The sequence below is a fragment of the Euwallacea similis genome, chromosome 2, assembly GCF_039881205.1.
Source record: "Euwallacea similis isolate ESF13 chromosome 2, ESF131.1, whole genome shotgun sequence".
NCBI classification, from domain to species: Eukaryota; Metazoa; Arthropoda; class Insecta; order Coleoptera; family Curculionidae; genus Euwallacea; species Euwallacea similis.
Genome location: NC_089610.1, coordinates 884,893 through 898,108, shown reverse-complemented (window position 1 = coordinate 898,108; position 13,216 = coordinate 884,893). Strand labels below are relative to the sequence as shown.

At 34.5% G+C, this 13,216-nt stretch overlaps 1 protein-coding gene across 2 annotated transcripts in view; it reads right to left on the bottom strand.

Moving 5' to 3' along the window:
- The window catches only part of LOC136416965 (pleckstrin homology domain-containing family G member 5), an 88,119-nt gene that overhangs the window by 5,724 nt on the left and 69,179 nt on the right, over positions 1–13,216 (bottom strand). For both annotated transcript variants that reach the window (XM_066402410.1, XM_066402417.1), the window contains exons 8-15: positions 9,469–9,617; positions 9,347–9,414; positions 7,946–8,089; positions 6,555–6,708; positions 4,541–4,635; positions 2,814–3,064; positions 2,631–2,717; positions 738–858 (exon numbers count right to left, since the gene is read on the bottom strand). In XM_066402410.1, coding sequence (XP_066258507.1) covers positions 738–858; positions 2,631–2,717; positions 2,814–3,064; positions 4,541–4,635; positions 6,555–6,708; positions 7,946–8,089; positions 9,347–9,414; positions 9,469–9,617 — 1,069 coding nt within the window. The remainder of the gene's footprint in view (positions 1–737; positions 859–2,630; positions 2,718–2,813; positions 3,065–4,540; positions 4,636–6,554; positions 6,709–7,945; positions 8,090–9,346; positions 9,415–9,468; positions 9,618–13,216) is intronic.

The window sequence follows — 13,216 nt, the reverse complement described above, 5'->3', positions numbered from 1 at the left end:
TCCCTAAGGTAGGAATATTGGGCCTTTGGTAGATAATTCGTCAAGTCTATTAGGTCAAGAAAAACCTTCACATATTTCACGCTGCACGCCCTTTAATACTTCAGTCGGGCAGATTTATAACTTCAGTGCCTAAATTATGGTCCCGAAGTTCTTAGATTAAATAATGGAGAACAAAAAAAAAACGAAGAAGAAAAATTTGTAGTGAGATTGGAAGCTTGAAGACAGAGTAGCCTATTATTCTTTAAGAGAGTTTCCACACTTTTTTAAACTTGAAAGTCGAATTCTGAATAATTTTTATTAAGTGGAATATCGTAGTCTCACAACTCAATCGAACTGCTTATGTTGGAAACGTATTTTATTCTGAGGCATTTCATAAGAATAGACACAATTCTGTTCCAATCAGAGCGAATGCATTTTTATATTCTGATGTTATCTCACATAACTAATTTCCCTTTGGGATTTTCTGATGTGATGCACTAATGCTAATCAGTTTAACGTGCACCATCTAGAAACAACTTCTAAAGAGGACGTTTAGAAACCCGAATCAATTAGAATTAATGCTAAAGTGCTTTGTTCTTGGCGGTTAACAGCTAAAGTTTATATGCAGCTTTAGAGAGAGCGAGAAAGCTGATGGCATTACACTTGGGATTTGAGCTAAACACCTCATGGAAACGCCTAATTTAATCCTGGATTGAATTTGCCTTGAAATTTCTGTTTATTCATGTCGTGTAACTTACCATGGTGTGAAGGCTTTCCTTCTCTACGTCTTCATCAGTGTTTTTCAAAATAGCCTTCAGGAGGAGTCCGTATTTGGTCAATCGTTGCATGGGTTGCACTAAGATATCCATTAATCTCAGTCTGCAATAAAATCCACGATAGATTTAACAATTCAAATTCCGATAACAATATGTCTGCTAACATCCCTGCACTGGTTCAAAGGAATTCAAAGAAATTGTATTAGTCAAATACACCTCAAATATTCAGCACTTCGTTCTAATACCCTTCTATTTACAGAGTTTCCGACCTTAGTGTCCCAATCATGGAAATATCAATTCCTCCAGAATGCATGCAGGATTCAAAGCGAAATTGATATCCTCATCTTAGGAATAATATTAGGTCCTTGTGCATGGGAAAAGAGATGCTTGAATTCGGCACGAAAAGATGTTTCCCAAGACTACGAGCATTTTACGGATTTCCCTTAGGAGTGGAAAGTTCGGGATTAAAAATTATTGTTGCTCCACGGTGTATTCTAAGAGGGCCTCAAATAATTTTTCAGAAGAAGTGTACTGACGCAATAGAAATCAAAGGATATTTGGCTATTGTAAAATAGCTCTTGACGGATCTATATTTAGCTCGTAATGAAAGGAAACGGGCCCTCGGGCCCGGCCAAAAACCGTATCCTTAGGGCGTGAGTACTGTGGAATATCATGGTCGAACGGGCGTCAATAAGATTATTTTTCTGAATTGCCTTCTGAAATATCAATGAAGTGTTCATAAAGCAATGACTCGTTGGGGGTGCTGTAGAGAAGCCTAGTCGAATCAATACCTTTTCACCCTCTTTCAGGTCAAAGATACTCGCCAGAGCTAAGAATTCACAATTATTTTTTGAACAAAGGACCACGTACTAAAATATAGCCCATTTATGTGCTATGTAGATGTAAATTCGTCTATGTATGTGTATTCAAAAATACATCTGTGACTTATAGATACAATATAATTATATACAACGTGTTTCCTCAGCATACAGCGGCAATTTAAAGTGGTGTTCCGTAGGAAATCATAGAGTATCTAACTCTATGTGGGATACTCTATGATTGTCATTTTACTTTGAGTGGAATAAAAACGTTCCTCCTCCCACATTCTCATATTATGGGTACACGACTAGGAAAAATTATTTCCAAAATTTAGCCGATTCGTGATACTCATATATTGACAACATTGCATAGACGTATTCACAAAGAGCAATGATCAATAGAATCAAGGACTGGATGTAGCATTGCCTTTTCATACTTTCGTTCCCTTTTTTGCCAAACGAAGCACTAATCATCCATGGCGGTGAATTCGGAGGAAATAATGTCACCTTGACCTCTTGCGCGTCATTAGTTTCAATTGCGTCGGCGCACAACATCTTTGACGACCAAATGACGGAACAAGGGTGCTAATACCTGGTGGCCTATCGTTCAAAAAATAGGACAAGCGTTAATGGAATGACGGGAATTGTTTGACATGTCCACTCATATGTCATCGATGTAGAGCCTTTTATATTGTTCACAATACCAAGGTCGTTCTGGTTTACGTCAAACACTGACATCCACATTTAAAGACAAATGCCAAACGAGATGTTGCTATTCCTCTGATTTATTAGAAACTGCAGAATTCAGACTTATTTAGCAAGAATTTAACTGAAGTAAGAAAAATGTGTAATACGAATAGTAGTTACTTAACCAATTCCATTTAATTGAGTAGCGAATTTATTATTTCCCGCCGAGAATAAAGCGTATTTCGCCCGAAAAAGTCGTTACAACTGCCTTCAGTTCCTATAAGAATAACTGCTTCGTAAAACTTCTGTGGGGAAAAAAGCGAAATATTGCTCCTGGAAGTCGTAACAGTAAAAACGAAAACACACTCACCGGTTACAGTCCTTTTGGCTCTCGCACCAAGTCAAATAGGCAGTGAAAACTTCACTTTCCAGATTTTCCCGGCAATAATGTTGACACCTGTATAAAAAAAGTTCTCTTATGGGCGCAATTGATTTTTAAAGCTCCGACACTGCCCATTTCTAATAAATAATGATATACCTAGTTATATCTTACCTAGACTGTTCTGCACAATACTTATAGTAGGGTTTAAAGGTATCGTCGAGCTTGGAAAACCCTTCCAACATGTTTTCTATGCAGCTGGGCCTTTTGTACTTCCTCATATCACGAACTAAAGGAAAAAGCGTATTCCTCCAAAATATTACGTTGGCTCCGAGTATTTCTGTGATATTTGAGAACAATTTTTCTGTGTCGATCTCCTTGAAGAGATTTTTCATTTGCAAATCTCTCAGACAACCCAGGAATAACTGAAACGAACGAGGATTTTGACTTTGGGCATCCCAAACATAACACAACAAAAAAAAACAAATAAATTAGAGCGGGGCATACTTAATTAGGAAGCTAACGAAGCAGGGGGTTGAGATATAACGAAGTTTACGCCAACGGAATTTACATGGAACATTAAACATGTTTTGATTAGCCAAACTGCCAATTTCGGCTGGTGCCTCGAATGCTAGCGCACATTTTTACGATACTTTTTATTGGGCAACTAAGCGGAGTTTGTTCAATTTTGCATAATTGGAACTTTAAAGTTTCGAACATGAAAACTACACAGTTGAAAGTTCTTGCCATGAAGGACAAATTGCGAATTTTGGGCAGTTAAACATAAGAGAAATTTGTGCTGCCAGAAGCAACAATATTTTTTTAAGTTAGAAGTTTGCATACATGGGCAAATATTGTAGAATCCAATTCAACCAGAAAAAGAGCAAGTTTGAATGTAACCAAGATAATACAGGATATAACTTATCATCATGGAAACATTTCAGGGGATGATAGTATTTTGCAAAATAATTAAAAAATGCTAATAGACCTATGGTCAAAAGCGCACCATTTTGAATATAGAGGGTGGCAGAGTTTTATATTTTTTTACAGGACGTTTTCAACAGTTTTTATAATTTTATTTTCGTTCAGAATTATCTTTTTCTTAGAAATTTTACTAAATGTTACGAATTGCTTCAGATAGTTGATAATTGAGCCGGATGATTATTTTTTTTCCCTTACTTCCTTTACATCCTTAATTTGCATCAATAAATATTTTTGTAAATTCTACAAAACCGGTGAAAAATACAAAAATACTGCAAGAGATTATAAAGCTAAAAAATTGAAGAAAGAATTTAGCTTAATATCAGAGTTCATACAAAGTGTTCCAAAAAAAGATACGAACCATATGATATTGCATGGTCCAAAAAATATAACACCCTGTATATGGCTATCGATAACTTTGATATTTTGTTGTAGAGAGTCTTAAAAGAAATAGGTGTACAAAATTTCGAAACGGTATCATTTACGGCATACGTGAGAAAAACGGAAAATATGAGAAAAAATGTGAAACTTTGCCATCCTGTATATCGGAGATGGTGCGTTTTTGACCATGGACCCATTAGCACGTTTTTAATATTTCGCAGAGGACTCTCGTCCTCCGAAATATCTCCATGATGTTATGTTACACCCTGCATATTGTTTTGTCATCTAGTCCAATTTTTGAAGGGTTCTCAAAGCTTGCTATTTGGCTTAAAAGGCCCTTTTGCGGACCGCTGACCATGTATCCAGACTTAAACGATCCCAAACCAGGATAAAGCCATTATTTGAAGTCATGAAGGTAATTTGGCATTAATACCGCCCTAAAAAGGTTGGCTGTCTCAAAGATAGCGTCTCCTTGAGAACCGAGCTTTTTATTTTCTACATCAAAGTCAATTTGTTGTACCAATAGCAGTCATACTTACGTCTGTCACAACTTTTAGTGTCTTTATGTAGGCCACTTCAGTCTTAATCAGTTCCCATAGTGCCGTTTGCTGTTGCTGATGTCTGTCGTTTAAATCTAAAGTAAACGAGAATAAAAACGATTTACACAAAAGAATCGGACGAGAGGGTAGTTAGGAATGTTGTTTATAGGGCTGCTACTAACGAGTTAAGTGTACCTTATAAAACTTTAATATAATTTTCACTATTCTCTGGTCTTTAAGAGGCTCGTTTACACTCGTTAATTACATCATCTACCATTCCAGTAGGTTTTTAGGGGCAATAAAATTATTCTCCATAAAGCGAAAAATAAAATTTTTCCGCAATAAATTCAGACAAGTTTTTTTTAACCCCTATTGAAGGTTTTGCTCTACAAAAGGCTTAAAGGACAACCTGTGTGTATCAACTGATGCAATAAATAACATTTTCTTGCCACGTGTTTGACAAAACGTACCATTAAACCCAATCCTGAACATCCAATATGCTCAAAAGAATCTCATATTATGAACTTCTGGAAGATGCTCGAAGAGTATCGTATAAATTCTCGTGTGAAGCGTGACAAGACACCGTAATTTTAAAGAAATATTGAAACTTTGAAGGTATTAAACAGAGCGAAAAACGCGGTAAGTAGAAAAGAAATCTGTTTCTTATTCATGGACATTGTCAATTGTTTTGCCATTGTATATAAGTATAACGGACAATGACAGTTGCCGAATTTGACGTTTGACTGAGCTTAAAAATCTTTAAAAATTCCAAAATTTCAGTAAATTTGTACTACATTTCTAATTTATCACAACAACAACATTGACATCACAATTCAGTATACGCCTATTCAAATTTTATATTCCTTGGATTTCTAACCTCACTCATATGTCATATTCGACTGCTGTCAATGTTTGTTGTCTATACAGGACCAAAATAATCATTTTATATGGCACTTTTCGATTTTTAATAAGTTGGAATAGCATATACAAATGGCTAATACCGATGGTTATCAAAAGGGGGTATCATGAGTCATGAGTTTTCTAGTTCATATCTTCGTGATTGTTATTTCATGTCTTTTTAAGGCTTAATGACGGTCTCCAGGGCGTGATCTGCCCCGAAACGACATTAAAAAAACGAGTTTATTGAATTATTTCAGTTGTTAATGAATGGATTTCCAGGAGAATGTGCTTTTGTATCAAAAAATAAATTTGATCCTTTGAAATTCCGAAATTCAATAGCGCTAATGGGTAACTTGAACTAACTTAACTGACGTCATTACTGAACAGTATTTTAGCGAAATATGAAAGCGACTATTTAATGGCATCAAGCAGCTAATCCATGTAGGTTAAATGTGTAAAATGCACGGAAATTCATGTTGAACTTATTTACGACGAGTAGTTATCAGCCAACAACACAAGAGTAAGAGATAATTAAAAGTTTCATATTTTATAATATCGTCATATTTTGGTATAAAAGCAGCAACAATCGGTAAATCTAGACTAAACCACCTTCATTCCATTGACAATAACTTCCCGATAAAAGCCTTTTTTAGTGCCAAACTCATCATTTTGGGGTAAATTACTTTTAGCCGGAATTGTGGGGACGCGTTAAAAATTTAATTCCAAGTTTTAATGATCATACTTAACACGCTTTTAAAAAGAAGATTGTTCTGGAAATAGGTTTAGCATCAAATATTCCAGCTATTAAAATTTTTAGGATTTTCTCTTTAAACTCCACACTGCATGTATTTGTATAAGAGCTTCCAATTTTGGGCTTTCAAAGATGACGGTAAGGCTCAATAAGTGCTCGTTGACAGGAATTTAGAAAATTTGCTTCCTTCAACGAAAATTCCTCCTTCCTTCCGCTCGGGTTTGTATATTTGCCAATAATAGCCGCAAGAGTTTATAAAGGGGTATATCCTTGGCAAAATTTTCCAATATAACGATAGTTCTCTCCAGGAATCTCTATTCATTTCGCATAACAAAACAAAGACGAACAATGCCTCAAACTTACCGGAATAATCGCTTATTATGTCTCTCCAGTCGTCTTCTAATTTATACAATGCATCAATAGATTCGCATTGACCTTGCTGGTAATCGACGTTCTGGGGAGGTCCGTGTCTGGAATAGCGGTCCAATTGTTCTATCAGGGCCTCATATTTCGTATCCTGAAATGGGATTTTGAAAAAGATTGTAATAACAAATCAAAGCTTTGTTTGTATCAAAAATCGGACGAGTTAACTGACGGCCGTCGGGCTATACTGGTCGCTGATTGGCCACAGATCACTTTGGACGTATACAATGCCCGCGAAATTCGATGATCATCACTGGGGGAAATTAAGTTTTTAATAAAACATTACGTTTATGTAATTACGTTTTTCATGCCTTTATTCGTAACTTAAATGATTTTATTTTCTATTAAGCTGTCTATAAATAATTTAATATAATTACATAATTAATTAATCATTACAAATTATTGTCTTTTTAATCTTTTTAAAATCTGTTCCATATTCATTTCTCCCGTTTCAAAAGGTTTGCCACTAATAATTTTGTAGAAATATGAATACCGTGTCCATTCAGTGATCCCACAGCGATGAACGTTATAGAATCCTGAAATATATACCATTGACGTGTAGCTTCTCTTTCCCATCCAGGATGATCTTTAATTAACGAAATAAGCGATCAACTAAATTAATTAACATCCAATTTTCAGAATTGAAATGTGAGAAATTAAACGACACCAACAAGGAACTAACTATTAATGTTTCAGAATTTCCATTAGACAAGTTTTAATTATCCACCAGAGGATCCGGTCCGAACTTTTAACGTCATTAAATCTCAAGAAAAACAAAAACCGAATTTAATTGGGTTGGAGGTCCAAAACCGCGGTAATTTGTATACAGAAGGAACTTTCTCAATTTATATTCAATATAACACGACCCGGGTTAATTTAAAATTTAATCGCAGAAAAATATTAAATCCTGGCTTAGAAGAAAAACGACTTGTATTTTTAAACTAAATTTGTAAGTTTATACTGGTAGGAAATATCATAAATAAGAAACTTTGGTGCCAAACCAGATAAATCAACTTTTTTTTGGAAATCGAGTTAGCAACGGATATTGCTTCACTATATTTTTTAAAGCTTAAGTCCGCTTATCTGGTTTTATTAGTGTTTGTTATCCTAGTATTAATTATCGTTTGTTTATACGGGATGACTCCAAAGATAAGGAAATACCTCTATTTACCAGTAAATAACTTTTCAAAAAATAGGCATTTTTCCACTTTTACGAAATATCAATTCTAACGAAAATACGGAGCGTTAAAATTTAAGAAATAAATTCGTAGGACTCGTCAGAGAGTTAGCTGGATACCCTGTATACTAGTTACGTACACATATAAACTCACCTTGCTGTTCCCAAAAAATGCGGTTATTCGTTGTTTGATTTGCTTCTTGCTTTGGTCCGAATCGTGTAATGATAACGTTGAGCTAACCACATTTTGGTCTTCTGTGCTTGAGCTGAAGAAACTACTGGTCCGCGGTCGGTAACTCTGAAACACGGATTTACTATCTCGATTTATGAAAAAGTAGGAAAAGCAAATAGCAAACGATTTGTTTCTCACTTATTTTATCCAGGTTTTGACCTGGATCTCTTTCCTATAAGTTTAATGAAGTGCCTATAGTTTTATTCCTCATTTGACATTGTGGAAACTAATCGATGTAATAACTCTTTTTTGATTTTGCGGTTATACACCTGGATTTTGCTGGATAACGATCTACACAAGAGAGTCGTAAATTTCCTATTTTAATCGTTTCTAACAGTCGTGTCAGCTCTTGCATAAAAAATTTACGGTAATAATAAGTAGAATTATTGCCCCATTTACGAAAAAAAAGAGAATTCTGCGTTTTGTCGTGTTTTTGTGACGCAGCGATATATTCAAAAATCACTAAACAAGTCATAGGCAAACAAGTACAAGCTCAGCTTATTTGTGTTCTTCTAAACAATGCAGGCACTGCAATACAGTTTATATACGAATATGTGTACAAAATTCCTCTGGGTTTTTCAAATGCTGTGAAAAATTCCTAAATCACCATTTGTTTGGTGTAAGCAACAAATTAGATAAATTTCTACACAACCGCAACGTAAAGCTCATTTAATACAAACGCATTTGATAAATTGAGCTGTCACGTTTATAGGTCGGCAGTGGGATATCTGGCACCGCACCATATATGGGGGAATCTGATTTACCCTTGCAATATTTATGAAGCTTACAGAATGAGCTTTTGATGCTAAAGCTACCTTTAATCGAATGATAAAAATTATGGTACCTTGCTTCCATAATTGACGCTCCCTATGAATACTTAGATTTTTCAATTAAATTTCATTCAAGATAATGACACTCCAGTGAAACTTCTAAAGCCGATTTAGTCAATTTTTCGAATTTTCAACATTAATTCCGACTAAAATCCCATATAAAAATTATCTACGCCAGTGACTTTAATACCTATCTTAAGCCCAAAGCATCTTCTACGAAGACTTAAATTGTCAATTAAATTTCACGCAAGACAGTGAGTGCATGCAACATTTAATAAAGCTGAGACTTAAAGTATCGCTTTAATTTGATCCACTGCAGAGGCGTACTGACTACAATAATGACGAAAAACTAAAAATGAGTCTAGAAATACCACCAGTAAGGGCCTGCATGGAATGAAACTAAACTTAAAATTGCAGCAAGTCAATATTAAAGTCAGTGACGTAGAAGAGCTCCACATCATTGCGGCAATATTTGCACATAATAAATACTTACACCGGATTGCTTTCTTGAATGATTGCTGTGGAATGATCCTTGAAGTTTTTTATTGCTGGTATCCTTGGCTGAAATGAAGATAATCAGTCCTTAAATATCCAGCAACCCTTTCCCATTCTTACCCGTAATTCTAACATGCCTTCCAACGAGATTCGCTGTATCATGGGAGAACGAGATAAACGACTCCAAATTATTTTCCTTGTCTTGTAATCTGGCATCACAAACAGACAGGTCGATGTTTCTAAGCTCGCACAGTTTCGCCAGAGAATCGCTGAAATTGAACAATTAAAGCTACCAAATTTAAAAGATCCATGTGTACCATCCCCGTGTATTAAGGTCAAGGGTTTGTCTAGCCTGGACACGGGTGATGCGGCTATTCTCGGAAATAATATTTGTTGTCTTGGAGTGTAAATATGAACACGTTGTTTGCTCGGTATTATCCTCGTCAGTATCGATTTCGTAAGTGCAGATTAAATGGATGTTCGTGGAAATAAATATGTTCGACTCATGGGAGTTTATCCAGGAAAGTGGTAATAAAGCCACTGTTAAGGTGGTCCTAAATGAGCCTGTAGAGCAACGATTTTCCAAATAAATTTATTTAGAATGGCAAATTTTTCTCTGAAGGAATTATTAAATTAGCCAGAATGCAAGCTCAGGGAATTTCATAATTTAAATCACTGCGAAGTGTTGGGTTTTAATACACTAACAAACATTAAGCTATAAAATTCTACTTTTCACGGCGAAAAGCCATCCTGATGACTAGTGGATTAAAATTTTATTACCAATAAAGCAGAATTTCAATCTTCTCCCTAGATTACTTGTCATTAAGTTTCTGGGAAAGTTTAATAATAATAATAATAATTTTCCGTGCGTTTAATGACATATTTCCTCCTATTTTCATGAGGAAAATTCAACTTTCATATTTATGCAATACGTTGAGGAAGAAAATTTTCCTTTTTTTATTATGCTTAGTCAATAAAAATACAGTTTTTTAGCCCTTCTGGATTCGATGATCGAGCGGAAAAACCCCGAATCACAAAAGCTTTCTCGATGGACCATTTCCACATCCCATCAATATTTCATAAAAGCTCTCTATGCCAGCTAGACGATATATATATATATATATAGGTATGTATACATATACATACAGAATGTCCCACTAAGGTGTTCGCGGAGGATAACTCAATAACTATTAGTCTTAGAGAAAAAGTGTAAAAATAAAATTGACTTTATTTTTCGAACACTATCAACTAAAAATATTTTCGTTTATACAGGGTACGCCATAAAGCTTGTACAATGTGAAACTTCGTTATTTTAAATGGAATACCCTAATTGTTTTACCATTTTCGAATTCCTCGTTTTTTAAGGTCAATTTATATAAGGTGTATTATATTTAAAATTGATCACTTTTCAGTTATGTCGGAAAATTTTAAAATTTTGACAGCTGTATGGTCCCATGGAAATTGGTATTGTGCCCTAACTGCTGTGTATTTCAAAATCGATCTTCTGGGGCTTCAAGAGGACCTAACAAGCTACGTTTTGACGTATCTTAATTTTAGAAAAACTCTTCCACAACCTTCAAAATATGTATCCCAAATTGCATGATTTTAAACCCTCATGACTTCCTTACTTCAAATAGAACCTCTCCTATTTTATTAGTCAGTATGCTTCCTTTAATAATAACGCATGAGTTCTATTAATTTTTTTCGAGATTTTTTGACTCATTGAGATTGTGTGTAAATTCAATTCACCTATACTTAAAAACTGTATAGGTTGCTCAAGAACTAGATGAGAAAGTATTTAAAAGAAAGAAATAATTGTTTATTCCTCGCGTTAACACAATTAAACTTAAAAAATACAAGAAATTAATATATTAGGTATATTTTAACAAATGCTCTATATACCCACCATTTTGTTATTTGCAAATTGTGTTAGCGGAACAAGCAATTATTTCTTTCTTTTAAATATTTTTTCGTCTAGTTCTTGAACAACTTATACAGTTTGCAAGTATAGGCAAATTGAATTTACACACAATCTCAATGAGTCAAAAAATCTCGAAAACTATTAGAGATACATCTAAAACATGGTTAATAGAATTTATGCGTTATCATTAAAGGAAGCATATTGAGTAATAAAATAGGAGAGGTTCTATTTGAAGTAAGGAAGTTATGAGGGTTTAAAGTTATGCAATTTGGTATACATATTTTGAGGATTGTGGAAGAGTTTTTCTAAAATTAAGATACGTCAAAACGTAGCTTGTTAGGTCCTCTTGAAGCCTCAGAAGATCGATTCTGAAATTCATAGTAGTCAGGGCACAATACAAATTTCCATGGGACCATGCAGTTGTCAACATTTTCAAATTTTCCGACATAACTGAAAAATGATAAATTTTAGACATAAGACACCTTACATAAGCTGATCTTAAAATTTAAGGAGAAATTCGAAAATAGTAAAACAATTAGGGTGTTCCATTTAAAATAACGAAGTTTCAAATTGTACAAACTTTATGATGTACCCTGTATAAACAAAAATATTTTTTGTTGATAGTATTCAAAAAATAAAGTCAATTCTATCTTTACAGTTTTTCTCTAAGACTAATAGTTATTGAGTTATCCTCCGCGAAAACCTTAATGGGACACTCTGTATATACAGGGTGTTTCTCAAATGTTTGTTCCTGTTCTTGAGTAATTTTAAGAATTTTTTGTTTTTTGAAGATTTTTGGAAAAATGCTTTGTTTCCTAGATACAAGGTGATAAATATTTTTCATGAAATTTATTAAAAGTTACAATAATTGTTCAAAATGACTGTCACCAGCTTGGATGCATGCTTGTAATCTTCTCCTCATTGATAGCCGAAATCTTCAAAAATACCAGGACTGTTTTTTATTAAATTGCACCCATAAATTATGTAATTTCTCAAATTTTCCAGGTTTCCCATTGGATTAGTGTAAACTAATGATTTTAAATGACTCCATATGAAATAGTCCAGTAGGTTCAAGTCTGGGGATCTAGCTGACCATAAGCGAGGTTCACCACGACCAATCCAGAGATCTCCATATATTTCCATTAAAAATTCGCGAGCAATCTTACTAAAATACATTGGTGCTCCATTGTGCACCACATTGCATTTCTGGTTGTCAATGGTATATCTTCAAGAAATTCAAGAAGCGATTGTTCCAAAAAGTTACGATAAATTGCGCCTGTAAGTTTTTCTGGTAGAAATACTGGTCCAATTAGTTAATCACCCATAAATTCCAACCCAACCGTTTAATAAAAATTGGTGTTGAAAATTAACTTCTAGTACTTCGTATGGATTTTCTTCGGTCCATGCATGATTGTTATGAACATTTCTTATTGCATTTCTTGAGAAATTTGCTTCATCGGTAAAAAAAATCAACGACAATAGTTGCGGAATTTGCACCAATGTGTGCAAAAACCATTGACAAAAGGAAATCCTCAAGGGAAAATGTGTAGGAAGAAGAACTTGAACACGTTGTATGTGGTACAGGTACAACAAATTTTTCCTTAAAACCTTCCACACAGTCTTATTTATTAACATCCAAAGCCCTTCCAATTTTACTAGTAGAAGTACCTAGATTTTCTTCTATTATGTTTAGCAGATTTTCTTCCAATTCTGCCGTTCTCACTATCATTGGTCTTCCTGCATCTCCGCTTCCTTTTAAAGTACCTGTTTTACGAAGACTTAGATTAATTCTTTCGAATGTTTTTCTATTGGGAACCTTACGATTCGGAAATCGTTCAATGTAAAATTTCCTGGCCCATAACGAATTTCTATCGGCAAATCCATATATGAAATGCATGTCAGTCATCTCAGCATTCGTATAGGATTCATGATAAAAAAAATTAAAAG